At 55.0% G+C, this 13,433-nt stretch overlaps 4 protein-coding genes across 4 annotated transcripts; 1 reads left to right on the forward strand and 3 right to left on the reverse strand.

Annotated features, from left to right (window-relative positions):
• Nucleotides 1-446: 446 nt before the first annotated feature.
• Nucleotides 447-1,944, forward strand: INS49_002513 (uncharacterized protein; the record flags this gene model as incomplete). Its single annotated transcript, XM_043163322.1, has 4 exons — nucleotides 447-577; nucleotides 652-868; nucleotides 922-1,586; nucleotides 1,896-1,944. 4 exons carry the CDS (start codon nucleotides 447-449, stop codon nucleotides 1,942-1,944), a joined length of 1,062 nt encoding a protein of 353 aa, XP_043031828.1.
• Nucleotides 1,945-2,114: 170 nt separating this feature from the next.
• INS49_002514 (uncharacterized protein) lies at nucleotides 2,115-3,477 on the reverse strand (the record flags this gene model as incomplete). The annotated part of the gene is made up of 3 exons (XM_043163323.1): nucleotides 2,115-2,278; nucleotides 2,353-3,079; nucleotides 3,166-3,477. 3 exons carry the CDS (start codon nucleotides 3,475-3,477, stop codon nucleotides 2,115-2,117), a joined length of 1,203 nt encoding a protein of 400 aa, XP_043031829.1.
• Nucleotides 3,478-4,914: 1,437 nt separating this feature from the next.
• Nucleotides 4,915-8,366, reverse strand: INS49_002515 (uncharacterized protein; the record flags this gene model as incomplete). The annotated part of the gene is made up of 5 exons (XM_043163324.1): nucleotides 4,915-6,906; nucleotides 6,959-7,955; nucleotides 8,027-8,146; nucleotides 8,216-8,255; nucleotides 8,324-8,366. 5 exons carry the CDS (start codon nucleotides 8,364-8,366, stop codon nucleotides 4,915-4,917), a joined length of 3,192 nt encoding a protein of 1,063 aa, XP_043031830.1.
• A 1,395-nt stretch (nucleotides 8,367-9,761) lies between these two features.
• INS49_002516 (uncharacterized protein) lies at nucleotides 9,762-10,947 on the reverse strand (the record flags this gene model as incomplete). Its single annotated transcript, XM_043163325.1, has 5 exons — nucleotides 9,762-9,886; nucleotides 9,944-9,949; nucleotides 10,069-10,093; nucleotides 10,157-10,613; nucleotides 10,664-10,947. 5 exons carry the CDS (start codon nucleotides 10,945-10,947, stop codon nucleotides 9,762-9,764), a joined length of 897 nt encoding a protein of 298 aa, XP_043031831.1.
• Between the last annotated feature and the right edge of the window lie 2,486 nt (nucleotides 10,948-13,433).

Consider the following 13,433-nt stretch of genomic DNA (forward strand, 5'->3'; position numbering starts at 1 on the left):
GTAGAGCAGACGCGATCTCAAAAAGATCAAAAGCCAGGTCAAGTGACGTCTATCAGGTGCCCTTGATGGCAACACCAAGGACCAAGCTTGGTTGATTATTGAGGTCAAAACTGTATGCACAGAAAGCAAATGACCCAGCGGCGTCGGGCCACGCCACGCCGTTTTGTTGTAGTGAGTGTAATAATCTCACTCAGCATCTGTCTCAACCCTGAGATCTGTAAATCGGGTAATTTCTCAAAATCGCTAAATGGAGAGTCGTTCATAAGATGTCTGATTCACTAGAGCCAGCCCATTATTCTTTCCTCTCAGTTTGCAAGCTGCTCGATCCAAATCTGTCCGACTCCCCCAAACCTACACAACACCGTATCACAAACACGCAAACAACATAACACTGTTCCAGATACCCACGCAACTTGATCTTCCTACTTCGACAGAGACTTCCAACCATGTTTACTATTACTAGTAGAGATGAACTAGGCGAGATTCTTTTCCAACGAATCTCAACCCTCGAGCCAGAGCTGGCAGAGGTGCTGACAAGTATAATCCTGGATATGAAAGACGAAGATGTCATTCCGCTGTGAGTCTCTCCACCCCACCCCCCTTTCCGGATGTCCATGCGCATTCTCCATCGCTGACAAGTCTGTAATTTAGTGTTGGCGATGATGACGCTCTGCAAGCACAAGTCCAGCGCTTATTGGACGATTTTGATCGAAATTTAATGGCAGTCGACGATGTAGTCAACTGGGACGACGAACCGACCGAACGAATCCAACGGATCTTCACTCCTTCCAGCAGCTCAGACCGGACAAGGTGGAGCCCTTCCGCTGAATCCACCATCCAGAGAGCCGCAGTAATCGCAGACTCAGAGGTGCGCACAACTTGTTACTATCGGCATTCCGCAAGGTCTAACAATGATGCCAGGACATCGAGGATCACAGCCAAGCTTCTGGCGTCGAAACTTCTGCGACGTTCTTGCCCACAATAGAGAACCAGGATCCCCAAGTGACGGATGATTATGCGCACAGGCACGGGCCGACAGAGTCTACTCGCGTCCCTGCCAATTCAGAGGCCACGAAGGAGGTAGCGGGCGAGAACTCCAGGAGCCAGTACGAAGCTACAGAATTCGTCGAGACCATTCGAAGGCCGGCCGAGCTGGACACCATGAAGGAATCCGTGGCGGCTTCCACGGCTCCCCAGACGCAAGAAACCCGCGTAGGGACCGCCCAAGACTACAGGTCCCACAGCCCGTTGACATCCACATCGACCGCCTCTTATGTTCTGGGAGCAGAGCGCGAGACTGCTGCCCCTGCCAGTCCTGCACCCAAGAAGAAAGCCGGCAAAAAGGCAGCCAAGATACCCCGAGCACCAGAGCACGTCGCCGCCGACCACAGCCACCCTCTGGTGGAGACAGGGGCGCCTGCCAGCATGCCGCTCATGGAGGCAGTCCGTCAGCCCGAGCCGCCGCTGCGCGCCCAAGATCTGACGCAGACGGCCTGGCGGCCTGCGCGGAGGACAACACGACCTGGAGATACCGGCGCACGAGCCCAGGAACTGGATGATGGTTTTGCAGATGGCACGGTTATTGGGTTCTTCTGCGGCATTGGTCTCACGACCTGCTGTATGCTCATCTTTTCGTGGACTATGGTAGCCTATTGGGGGGGGGGGGGTCAGCTTGACGCCAATCTTCGCGGCACGCGCCCCTGACCTCAGCAACCATGGGTAGGAAGTAAAGTTGCAGTGCCATTTGGTTGTGGAAAGCGTCACTGGCCAGCTCACATACCCGGTATGCGGATATAGTTTTATTTTCCATCACAGGCATCTCATTTTACGCTGCCCAAGTTGGAGGGAGTCTTCTCAGGGACACAGGTTGCTCGTAGCACTGTTGTCCCTAACAGTACGCTGATGAAACGAGATCACGCACCAGAGGGCAAACGGTTGATCTGATATGGCAAGGGCAGTTTAATAAATGAGCTTTTGCTTAGTAGTTGATGTGGTTGCAGTTTGTCGATGAGAAGTTAAGATACCCTACAACTTGTTCGAACCTGGTGTATTTTTTATTCATGCTTTTATATAAACCAGCCACTTTTTACAAAATTTCACTCGCTCATGTTCGCCTACTCGGCGTCTAGAGGGCATATCGGAGGCTTGTTGTTGACCTGGATGCCACCGCGCTTCTTCTCATCACTGTCGTGGAAAGGCAGCGCCCATCCTCCCTCGGACTCTGGCGTGGCAAGCCACAGCCGCAGTAGGTGACGGCGAGGGTGTGGTGGGGGGAAGTCTGTGAATTCGCACTGTCAGTAAAGACCCAGATTCTGTCTTGCAAGAACATGCGAGTGTCCGTCCTTCACGTACCTGTGTAAGCCGTCCGGGCGTGCAGCAGGTGCGCGTCGCTGACGAACTGGATGTCGCCGACCTCGAGGACCATGTGCAGCGCCAGCCGCTGGCACGTCTCCTCGAGGATGGTCAGGGCCCTCCACTGGGCCTCGCTCAGGGGCGGGATGACACCCTTGTCGGAGAAGCGCGTCAGGCTCTTGACGAAGTAGGGGTCCCACTTGCAGTAGACGCGGCCCTTGCCGCGGGGCTCGAGGTAGAAGACGGACGTGCGGATCCACTCCTCCTCGCCCTCGCTGACCTCGCCCTTGCGGTCAAAGTACCACACGGGCTGGGCCAGCAGCTCGGCGACGTCCGGGTGCTCGGCCTGCAGCGTGTTCCAGACGTTGTGGATGGAGACGATGTCGCTCTCGCCGCCCTCCTGCGCGCGGTGCACGCACAGCAGCCCCACGATGTCGCCCGGGTCCGCGTGGAAGAACTGCCGCGCCGTCGTCCGGTAGATGCGCACCCGGTCGATCTGCGTCGGGTCGTCGCCCACGTCCTTGACGTGGCCCAGCACGTGGCCCCGCCCGTTCTGCGAGATGAAGTACCCGATGTACGTGCCCAGCCCCATGTACGCCACCGCGTTCTTGTGCGGGCCCCACTCGCCGGCCGGGAAGCGCTTGAAGAGGATGAAGCCCTTGCCGTTGAGGAGGTCGTCCCGCAGGGCCTGGAGGACCTTGCCTAGCTTGGGCAGCGGGAAGTTCTCCTATGCCGTTTGGTTAGCTCATACGGGTGCTGGTTTTGCTGCGCTGGGTCTGCTGAATTGCATTGAGGGAGCTGATGAAGGCCTACTTTAGTGATGCCAGTCAGGGGAATACCGGCCTCGATAAACCGGTCGGCGGTGTCACTCAGCTCCTGAACCTCCTCGTCCGTGAAGGGGTGGATCCATTTCTCTGGGTTGTTGACGTAGTCCTCCTTCCGCCATAGCGTCGGGCCGGTGATCTCCTTGGGGAACTCGGAGTATGGCTTCAGCTGATCATAGATAGGAGGATGCTGGCCTGACGTCCTGATGCCGTCTGGGAAGATGTCTCTTGGGGCATCGGAGTTCTTGGAGCGGATGGCGGCGGTGTTGACCGGCTCATCAATGAGTGCTCCTGGTGCCATGTTGAAAGACTAGTGGAGTGTAGTCCCTGGTCCGAATTGAGGTGCTACGGTACTTGCTTTTTTCCCCCACAGTCAATGGAGGCTTGAGGCTCTTCTACACGTCCACCTCCACAAGAGCGTAGGACACGGGGTGGGCGCCCCAACGGCTCTTATACTGGCGGCGACCTCGCCAGTGCGGGGTCTCCCACGCTCAACGGTCCTCTTAGCATGTCGCAGTGGTCAATGACGTGACAGGTCTTGTCCACTGTGAGTTTTCGGCTCGTCTCTGCAACTCTGCTGCGCCGGGCTGCTGCTCTGGGTATCGCTGGTCCATTGACGAGATCCGAACTGCCGATGGCGTGCTCAGCTCCAGTATCGCCGCGTCTCGGCGCGACCACCGATTGCACAATGCCCTCTCCCAGACCCCCGAATAGGGCGGGGACAGCCGGGATTGAAATTTGAGCACATTGTCGCATGATGATCTTAGGTTTACGTGGGTATTGGTCAAGGGCGTCGTTGTTGTTGTTTCGAGCGCATCGAGATGACGAGGAATGCCTCGAGCGATGCGATGTCGCTGCCCGGTGTGGGTGCGGTGTTCGATGTGACAGGAGAGACCCGGAGAAACGTCGTCATCAGGAGAGAATGGAAAGGCCAGGCATAGATGAATTGATGTGAGTTGATACCGCTGCGTGGCTTACCTACCTGCACAGCACAGGTCCTCGCTTGCCCCATCTCCTGGTTTCCAAGCAAACGCTGCGGTTTGAAGGATCGCCGTAACGGTCTGTGCCACACGGAGCCGTAAACTACAGCTGGTTCCGTGCTTGGCCGGTGCCATGTCGGAGCTGCCCGGTAGCGGGCTGGTGCAGTCAGGACACAATGGAAAGATTCACCTCTCGGCCATCCACATCGACTCCTTCCCATGGCTCTTCAGGAGCACCATCACGACCAAGCTCGTCGAGACCGACGACCTGAAGATTGGGAACACTCATGATTATGCAATCTCCTCATCCTAATCATATGTGTACATGCCTAATACAACCCTGCTCCAGTTGAAGAAGTGCTGCTCTAGCCTTCCAGGGTGTGCGAGCGAGCCCAGCATGTAAACCAACATCAAGTATAGATACAATTGCAGCCTGGACTTCACCAATTGGAGATGCCTGCCAGTAGTCGCTGACCAAAAGCAGACCAACAACGCCATACAATCCAGAACCACCCACCACCACACAAGGGTTGATGGCAAGATGCAGAAAAGCAGTCTCGGCCGATAACAATCATGGCCTGACGAATCACGGCTTAGCCTTGTTATCCCACACCCACGTTCAACTAGCCAAATCAATCCTCAGATGGAGACACAACCACGTCGTCACCACCACCAAGAGACTTTCGCAACGGTGACAGTCTCCCTGGCGACCGCCTCTTTGGCGAAAGAGAGGGGTAGGCTCTCCGGTGCTGATGATCCTATCGCCACACCACACTCGGCCGCTTCGATGGCCCGGCCCCGCCTGGGAGGCCAGCAGCGCCGCCGATGGTGATTCTCCTAGCCTTACTATCGAGCCTGCCCTGCGCTGCTGCTGACGACTTGGCCGCAACCCCTCTGGGGCTGACCATCCCTTCGAGCCTCATGCTGCCTCCCATGTTCATTCGTCTGGCCTGGCCAGCGGTGAAGGCGCGAGCGGCTCCTCCACCGCCGGGAGGCGAGGTGCCGCAGCTGAGTGGAGGACTTCTTCGACGCTCGGAGGCTGCGGTACCTGCTCCGAATCCCTCTCCAGATCCGCTTCGTCGTCTTCGGTCTCGGGAGATCCCATTTGTTGACGAGGCAAGCGGTCCGGAGTACGAGGAGGAGACCCGATGAATAGACCGTCGCCTGCTTTCGATGCCGCTACCTGAGGAGCCGACGCTAGAGACACGCTTCGCGTTGGCGCTCGCAGTGCCCCCCATCGAGGATAGGCGGTCTCTTCTCTTGGCGAGGTGAAGAGCGGATCGGAGCTTTGTCGGATCGATCGTTTTCGTGGTCGGCTCGGCGTCACTGTTCGAAGCGGCAGGCGAGAAGGAGGTGTTGGCGAAATTCGCAGCGGGAGGGCTATTTTCATCCAACGGTGTAAGTCTGGGTGGCTTTGGGCTCGACCGCAAGGATCCAGTAGATCGTGGAGAAGAAAGGTGGTTACCCGTTCTGTCCACATCAAGGGCTCGTAATGGAGAAATCCTGTCTGACGCACCGGCTAAATTCAGTCGCATTGAGGGAGGTGCCGAGAGCGGTGACCCATCGTCCTGAGAGGGTTGGGATTTGGCCAAGAAGCCTGCCTGGAACCTGCTGGGTTTAGCCAAGGGAAGGCTGGCGGTTTTTGGCACCACCAGTGAAGGGCTCGAGTCCGATCCAGAGTCACCTGCGCCATTCAGGTATGGCGGCACTGCTGGCCGTGGGGGCACAGCTACATCCGGAGAAGCCTCCCGGGGTTCTGAGATGGGACTGGGTTCGAATTTCTTGGGCGTCTTATCATAGTCCGCAAGGGTGCCAGAAGTCTCTTCATCTCGCCAGCGCAGGACACGCTTTGGGGTCGACTTCTTTTTCACGGGGGTAAAGGAAACTCCTTTCTTTGCGTTCACTGCCTTCCGGCGCCTGGGGGACTTCAACGGGGAACCATGCTCGCGGACGGGCGTGGGCGGCGCAGCAGCCAGTGCCGGTGCGGGAATCGGCTTGATATGGATGCTGGAGCCTTTCTTTCTCTTGGGCGTTCCTCGCTTGGAAGGTGGGAACATCTCAGCGGGCATCACAGAGCCGTCAGGCTTGATGACGTGAGACGCCACGGAGTACCCCGTCTCGAGCAGACCTTTGATGATTTCCTTCGCGTGCGCGACAGCATCTTCCTCTTCCATGGCCACGAGGTCCGTCATGGAAGACAGCATCTCGAATTGAGCCGTGAGAAGCGATTGGATAGTTGCAGCATCGGCGCCTTTCTCCTGCTCCAATACTTGCTGATTTGCCTCTCGCGTAAGCTGTGCCTTCAGGAGGTCGGCTTCACGGGCCAGGCTGGCTGCCTCACCACAGTCCGCAATGCCATCACCTGATGGAAGCTGGACAATGCTGTGCTGCAAGGCAGAGTCGATAGCTCGTTCCCAATTCGAGCGTTCCAGCTTTTGATGGAGATGCTGCCGACTTGACTCCAGCTCAGCCAAGATGCCCTGTGCGGTCTTGCGCATCGCCTCCAAGTTCGGTGGCATGCCCTCGTCTTCTCGCTTGTCACAAATGGTGTCGAAAGCAGCGATCCAAGCGGAGAGCATGCCGATTCGTCGCTCGAAGAGCTTCAGACGCTTCATGGTGTTGATCTTCTCTTGTCTCTCGGCTGACGAGTTCTCATACGCCGTCCGGATGCGCTGGACGCCCTCGCGGTACACCTGTTGCCTCTTCTCAAGATTCTTTTTGAATTTGGCGAAGAAAGTGGCCTCTGCGGTCTTCTTCCGCCTGCAGTTGCTTGATCTGCTCCATTTGCTCATCAATCTTGACAAGGAAATCCTTGACGTGGCGATTAACATTGAAAACGTTTCGGGTGACCTTAGTCTGGATGTTTTTGGCGCGATTGGCGTAACGAAGGGTGTTCTGGGTCTCATCGAAGTGCTCACTCGAGGGACTGACGCACACAATCATGACCGTCTTGCAGTTGCCTCCGAGCGAGAACTTGAGCAGCCTGGTGAGCTTGCTATTGCGGTAGGGAACGTGATTCTTCTTCTTGGGATCGCACAGGGCATTGATGCAGCTACCCAGAGCCAGCAAGGACTTGTTGATGTTGGCCCCTTCCAGCAACCTTTCTCCCCTGTTCTTTGTGGCACTGGCCCGTTCACTTCCGGCAAGGTCGATTATGCTCAGCGTTGCCATCGTATGCGGCTCGTTGACAGCGGCATTGCGGTCCTTTTGTGCCACATTGATCTGCAAGACTGCATGAGAACGCGACGAGGTCTCGTTGGCTGCTGTCGGAGATACTGTCCGGTATTCATTGCCTTGCACGATCATGTCCATGACTTCCTGCACGTCCTTGGGACGGTGCGTTGTCAGCCCAGCCACCGTGACCGCCTGATTCGAGTCCTCTCGGAGCATCAGTCCCTGCTTGCTGCCGCCGGGGACCAATAAGTCGCGGATTGTCTCGTTGTAGATCTCAAGGTAAGACAGAGTTATCTCGGTGTTCTTTTCCTCGTCCCGATCGGCAATTTTCTCGAACAGTTCCTGCATGGTCATGAAAATGATGCCGGGCTGGGCAGCGGTCCCGGTAATTGTGTGTGTTTTCCCGCACCCTGTCGCGCCGTATGCAAACACCGTGGCGTTGTATCCGTCCAAGACGCTGTCCAGCAGAGTCTTTGTGGTTGCTTCGTAGACTTCGGCTTGGGTGACATTGTCGTCAAAGATTCGATCGAAGGCAAAGACTTGGTCCTTGACTTTCTTTCCGGAACCAGGCACGACGGATCTCGAAAATTTCTGCATAGGATTGTCTTCGGGGGGATCGAATACGCTGTCAAGTCCAATGGTGAGCCAAAGAAGACAAGGAAGCGGTGAGGATTACCGGGTTGGGGAGAGACTTACAGGCACCGGTGGTCAACTACTTTGACAATGTTTCGAATGCCTCTCTGATGCAGCTTGGGTGTTGGCGCCGCGGCCAGTGAGCCGTCGCCCAGGAAGAGTGTGCCATCGTCATTCCTTACTCTTCAAGGGGTCAGTGGGAGCATGCACGGCGGACGACAGCAGCTTATTGCTCGAGGGGACGGGACCTACACTTGGGCGGCTTCCCTGATAGTGAAGGGACGCACTCGAACTGCGTGCAAAAGGTCAGCGGCCGCAGCGATAGAGTGGAAATGGCAACTGCTGCAGCTGGATACGGACCTGCGACGGTGATTGAAGATGCTCCCGGATCAATTGCAGACATGTCGATTGGATGAATGTTTCATGGACGGCTGGAATGCTGCCTCGTTCCGCACTCGGGGCTTGCTTCGGTTCGACTCGACTCGATCTGGATTTGAAGAATGGATGGGATGGGATGGGGTGGGATCGACCACGAGACGAGAAAGAGTGTAGCTGAGGGGCCGGAAAAGCCACGGCGCGGACGCGAGAAAAGGGACAAAAGATAGGAGAGTCCTGTGCCTGTTGGGCCAGTGCAATGCAAGGCGAGGCTAGTTCTTAGTATGAACAAACAAATGTTTCGGTACACGAAGCTGATGGAAAAGAGGAAAACAGCTGGGCTGGAGCGTTGTTGTTGTTGACAGCGACCGTGTGGGCAAGCTGCCGGCAAGAACAGTTGATCTGGGGTTAGTGACGTCGAGGTCGGCGTATAAGCTGTCGGAGGCTTGACTTTTGTCGAGCTCAAGCTTCCACGGAGTGCTGTGGACTACATGCAGGTAGGTCCCTTTACCTTTTCAAGGGGCCGTGCCTGCCCACTGCCAGTTGGCCCCGTCAATATTTTGGAATCCACGTCCCGAGTGGGTCACCGTTTCCCCACCAACAACACTAGCCCCGGGTCCGTGCAGCTCGCTTAATTGGCCAACCACGCTGGAAGAGGCCACACGTAAAAGGGATGCACGGCATGCCTGCATGCACATGTGCCCAGGCACCGCGGGCAGTTGCTAGAACGGTACCGAGCAGATTCGCCTCCGAATACCAAGATGTTGGTATTGTCCTTACTTCCAGTACATCGCAGGATGTCTAGCTACTAGTAGAGATTGCATGCAGGGGTAGCCTATTTGTCGACAATCTGCAAAATCTGGTGATTGGATATGATGGGTGTTTTACCAGACTGGACCGGAATGTCGACTGGGTAACGTCATGTCTATCATCCTCAAGACCCTCTAGAGCTACTCACCCCACGCAGAAATAAGCCTTGCAAGCATTGCAAATAAATGCAAGTGCCGAGTGCGCAGAAATATATTACATGTATAGAGTTTTGGCCGACAAAGAACAGCGAGTTTGAGAACGTCAACAGTCTCTTTATGTCACAGTCGCGCTCATACTACATCGTATTCTCTAAGTAGACGGTTGAACGGGATTATTGCTTTTACAGTAGTCTCTCACAGAAATCCATTGACGGCTCATGAACTTTTGTTGGCTTCAAACGTTCAGCGCCTGCTGGGACACTAGGCTTGGTCTCAACCCCAGCAGTGCCGACTTGCGGATGGTCTTGATGTTGGGCACAAGCGATCAACAACGGGGTACGCATGAGACATATAAGTCCATCGAAGTATTTGCTGCTGCCAGTAGCTAATGTATGTACAACGCTGACCTCCACCTTTTTCTCATGCAGAGACACGTGGCTAAGCCGACCGCGAAATTAGAAACCATAGCGGCTCTTCAAGTTACGCCACCAATCCCGCATCATCCAGCCATCGAAATCAGTGATTTGGGTAGCAGATCCAGCAAGCATGATGAAGTTGGTAACTCCAGTTGGTGTCCAGTCTATGCATCAGCGTTAGTATATGGTCTGTCAAACGAAAAGACCAAGGGGTTGCTTACCATAGACTATAAATGTTAGGAAAAAGAACACAAAGATTAGTAACTTTCTCACGCATGAATGGCAGGGGAAAACAGTAACAGGAAACAGAGACAGGAAGAACGTTGTATTCAGCGAGGGAACTTACAGTCATCAAGAGCATAGGTGTGGCCCTACGAAATAGTTAGCGAACGGCACGTACCCGAAAACAGGAACAGTAGACAGAAGGGCATTACCATCTCGTGCAAGAGAATGTGGATATTAGCCGTCCCAAGGGCACCCATGAAATACTCGCGGCCAATGCGCTGGCCCCAGTCACCACCAGCACCACCCGAGAAACCATCAGTGAGCCAGAGCGAGACGTCGTAGTGGCGGGCAGCGCCGCCGGGGCAGGATCCGTAATTGTTGTCCTGGTGGAAGAAGCGGCCGCACGCGGGGTCGCACTCCGGGATGCCTCCGCTGTCCTGGTTGGTGTAGACGTCGATGCCTGACGTCGAGCCCTGGAGGAGGTTCTTATCGCGGACCGCCCAGCCCACAACCTTGACGGGAACGCTGCTGTAGGGGAACTTGTCGAAGCCGATCAGCCACTTCATCCACTTGTCGTGCTGAGCCTGGAGGACGGTGGCGATCTGGTTGCGCTGAGCTTCTGTCACTGCGGTGCCGGACTCCCAGCGGACGCAGTAGTTGACTTGTCTGCAAAGGAGTCAACAGTGGTCTTGGTAGACAACATGTCATTCGCTTACCCTTTATTGGCAATCAGTTGATCGTATCCGTAGTTCTTGAATCCAAGAGGGTTACTGTAGGTAGACATCTCATGATCCCGCACCTGCTTCAGGGGCGTGACGAGGTTAGACGGTGGGTTCCATGTGGTTTGGCGCTTGGCAAGACGCTCCTGCATCTCGGACCGGACATGGAGGTCATTGACGTTGTCCCAGATGGCGGCATCGGAGTCGGACAGGCTGCTGTTGTGGGCACTGGCGTAGCCAGCAGCGAGAACTGTGGACGAAACGAAAGGAGAAAACCGCATCGTGGCGAATTGCTAAGGTTAATTAGATGGTCACGAAGTGGAGATCCTAGCCGGTACAGACAATTATCACAGTCGCCGAGAATAGCGGAACTGTCTTCTTTATAGAAACGGACAAGAAGATGTGAGGGTCAGGGGCTCTTCCTTGCCAATCCATGAACTCGGCGCTCCCAAGACGGCCTGTATAAGATTTGGCCTGTCGGAATACGCGGTTAGATGGATTCTAATCATTTTGGTTGTCAACGCTGCACGTTTCCACCAGTCATCGAATGAGAATCATCCCTCTACGACTATACAGTAGTATCCTTTTGAATTGTTCCGGCTCAGGGTCCCGTATGTAGGAGATCTTGGAAACAATTCTGGATCTGGCATTGAGCATCAGTGACATCGTCGTCTTAGTGGGGACAGTTAAGATTGAACAAAGCAGGTATGGAAGGTGGTTGTCGGAATGGAGGCTCCTTTGCTACCTGTTCGAGGACATTTCTCCCAGAAAGGCAATCTGAAAGACGTTGTGGTGGACTTGGCAGGAGGAGTAGAGGTCTTGGTAAGGACGCTTGCACGCTGGCGTCCCCGACATAATTGGCTCGCCTTGCTTTGAAACAACCATGGCTTTTCTGTTGACAACGACGTACTCCGCCGCTGGGTTCCATGGGTGGCGGGGCAAACCTGGTATGTCAGTACGTAGCGTAACACTGCTGATCTCAAGTCCCTAACGCCAGACAGGAGACCCGGAGCTAAGGTCTTTGGGTGGACTCGGAGAATTTTACTGAGATATAAGCATAGAAATAGACTATCTCAAAGGTGGGATGTTGGAATGTTTCTTGTTCGATGCGTTCTTGTTAGTTTCCTCGCTGCCCCGAGTATCTTTACCTACGTAGAAGCTTCTCGTATGGTTTAGACTACATGTGCTTTTTCCAAATGCGATATACAACAGTCCTTGTGACACGCCGGAGTGAATTGCCAGATTCTCGAAAACCAGCTGACCCCACCGACTGACACGGGCAGTTTTCTTTCATTATTGCTCCAATAAAGATCTCCTAGAAGCAACCCCCCCCCCATACACACACAATTGGGGTATGGCTGTGTCTTTCGTGGCAGCAATTAGTGCTCCGAAAGAAGAGAAATTGCTTGATACTTGCAAGGATGAGCCGTAGCGAATGTAACAATCCATAGGAAGCAAGCCTCCTGTCCACGCATAGCGAGGTGACCACTTGACCAGACTTGGAAAAAGGATGCAGACTCTGCCATACAAGAACTTGTCGACGGACTGAAATTTCCTGTTTAGAATTGATTCTATTTAAATACCCAATTACTAAAGACGCTGTTGCAGGAGCCAACTTGGCTTGTCTGACAACCTGACGAAGTGGTGAGGGTTTGACCCTGATACCTGGGGCCTGAATGACCCTCATCTGGCCAGGACCCAATGGCAACGGCCTGCCCAACTGCCCAACTGCACAGCTGCCCAGGTGCTGCTTCTCCATCCTTCGGAGGGGATGGCCGCCTTCCCAGCACACCTCAGGCGCAGCTATCCGTCTTGTCGTTGGTCCTTTGTCAGCCCTCATGATTAACAGCCAAGTGCAGACATCACAATCATAATCCGAGCGGCTCGCATTTTGGCGTTCTGTGTCTGGCTTTGGAAGACTTGTTAGCCCCAGTTGGCTGGTGCCGACCTGCCAGCTGCCTGCCCAGGCCGACAGGGGCAGCTGCAGGCCATTATGCTCCATGAGGGCTAGCTTGCAACGTGTGCTGCACGAGATCGATTGCCTACAGTTACACACGTCGGCAGTCATTGTCACTGCCGCTGCATAAGTACTTAAGCGAGGTCCGCGCATCACGACAGATGCGCGCTCGCCTCGAGCGATCCCATCAGATGCGAAGTTCACGTTCTGACAGCCAGAACTGGAGACAGACGGTGCCCATCCTCATCCTCGCCAGCCTTGAGCAGTCGATGAACAGTCACCGCCTTGAGTTCAGAACAACGAGGATCAAAGTGGGCCACCAATGTCAGCCTGCACGCATGTCAGCCGCACTGTCCAGCAGAGGCACCTTGAACGCCCGGGTGGGACGATTCCGAGCAGCGTCGACGTTGCTGGGAGATTAGTCGCCATCAGCGTCTGCTTCCTTCATGCGACATAAGCTTCAGGCTGCTGTGTCGATTGGTCACACAGAGACGAGCAAGTCGGTTTTATCCCTCTGAGTGTCATCCCTCGACCGTGCAGGATGGCGCAGACACTGCATCGCCAGCGCCGGCAACGATCAAGGTTTATTTCCGAGCGGCCGCCGCTCGCATCGTCTACCTTGCATTTACCACAAGCAGGCAGTGATCATCAGCCAGTGCTGGTCCTGCAGAGCGAGCTCTGATACCCAAAGGATTCGGAACCCTGCGTGTTAGTCTCAGGAGCCCTGGGCGCGTATTGTGGTGAGATCTAATCTGCTGCAGAGTATCTGGTCCCCTGGGGATTAGGCTACTCTTTTTCTCTTGCTTGTGG

This window comes from Diaporthe citri, assembly GCF_014595645.1.
Source record: "Diaporthe citri strain NFHF-8-4 chromosome Unknown scaffold_1, whole genome shotgun sequence".
Classification (NCBI taxonomy): Eukaryota; Fungi; Ascomycota; class Sordariomycetes; order Diaporthales; family Diaporthaceae; genus Diaporthe; species Diaporthe citri.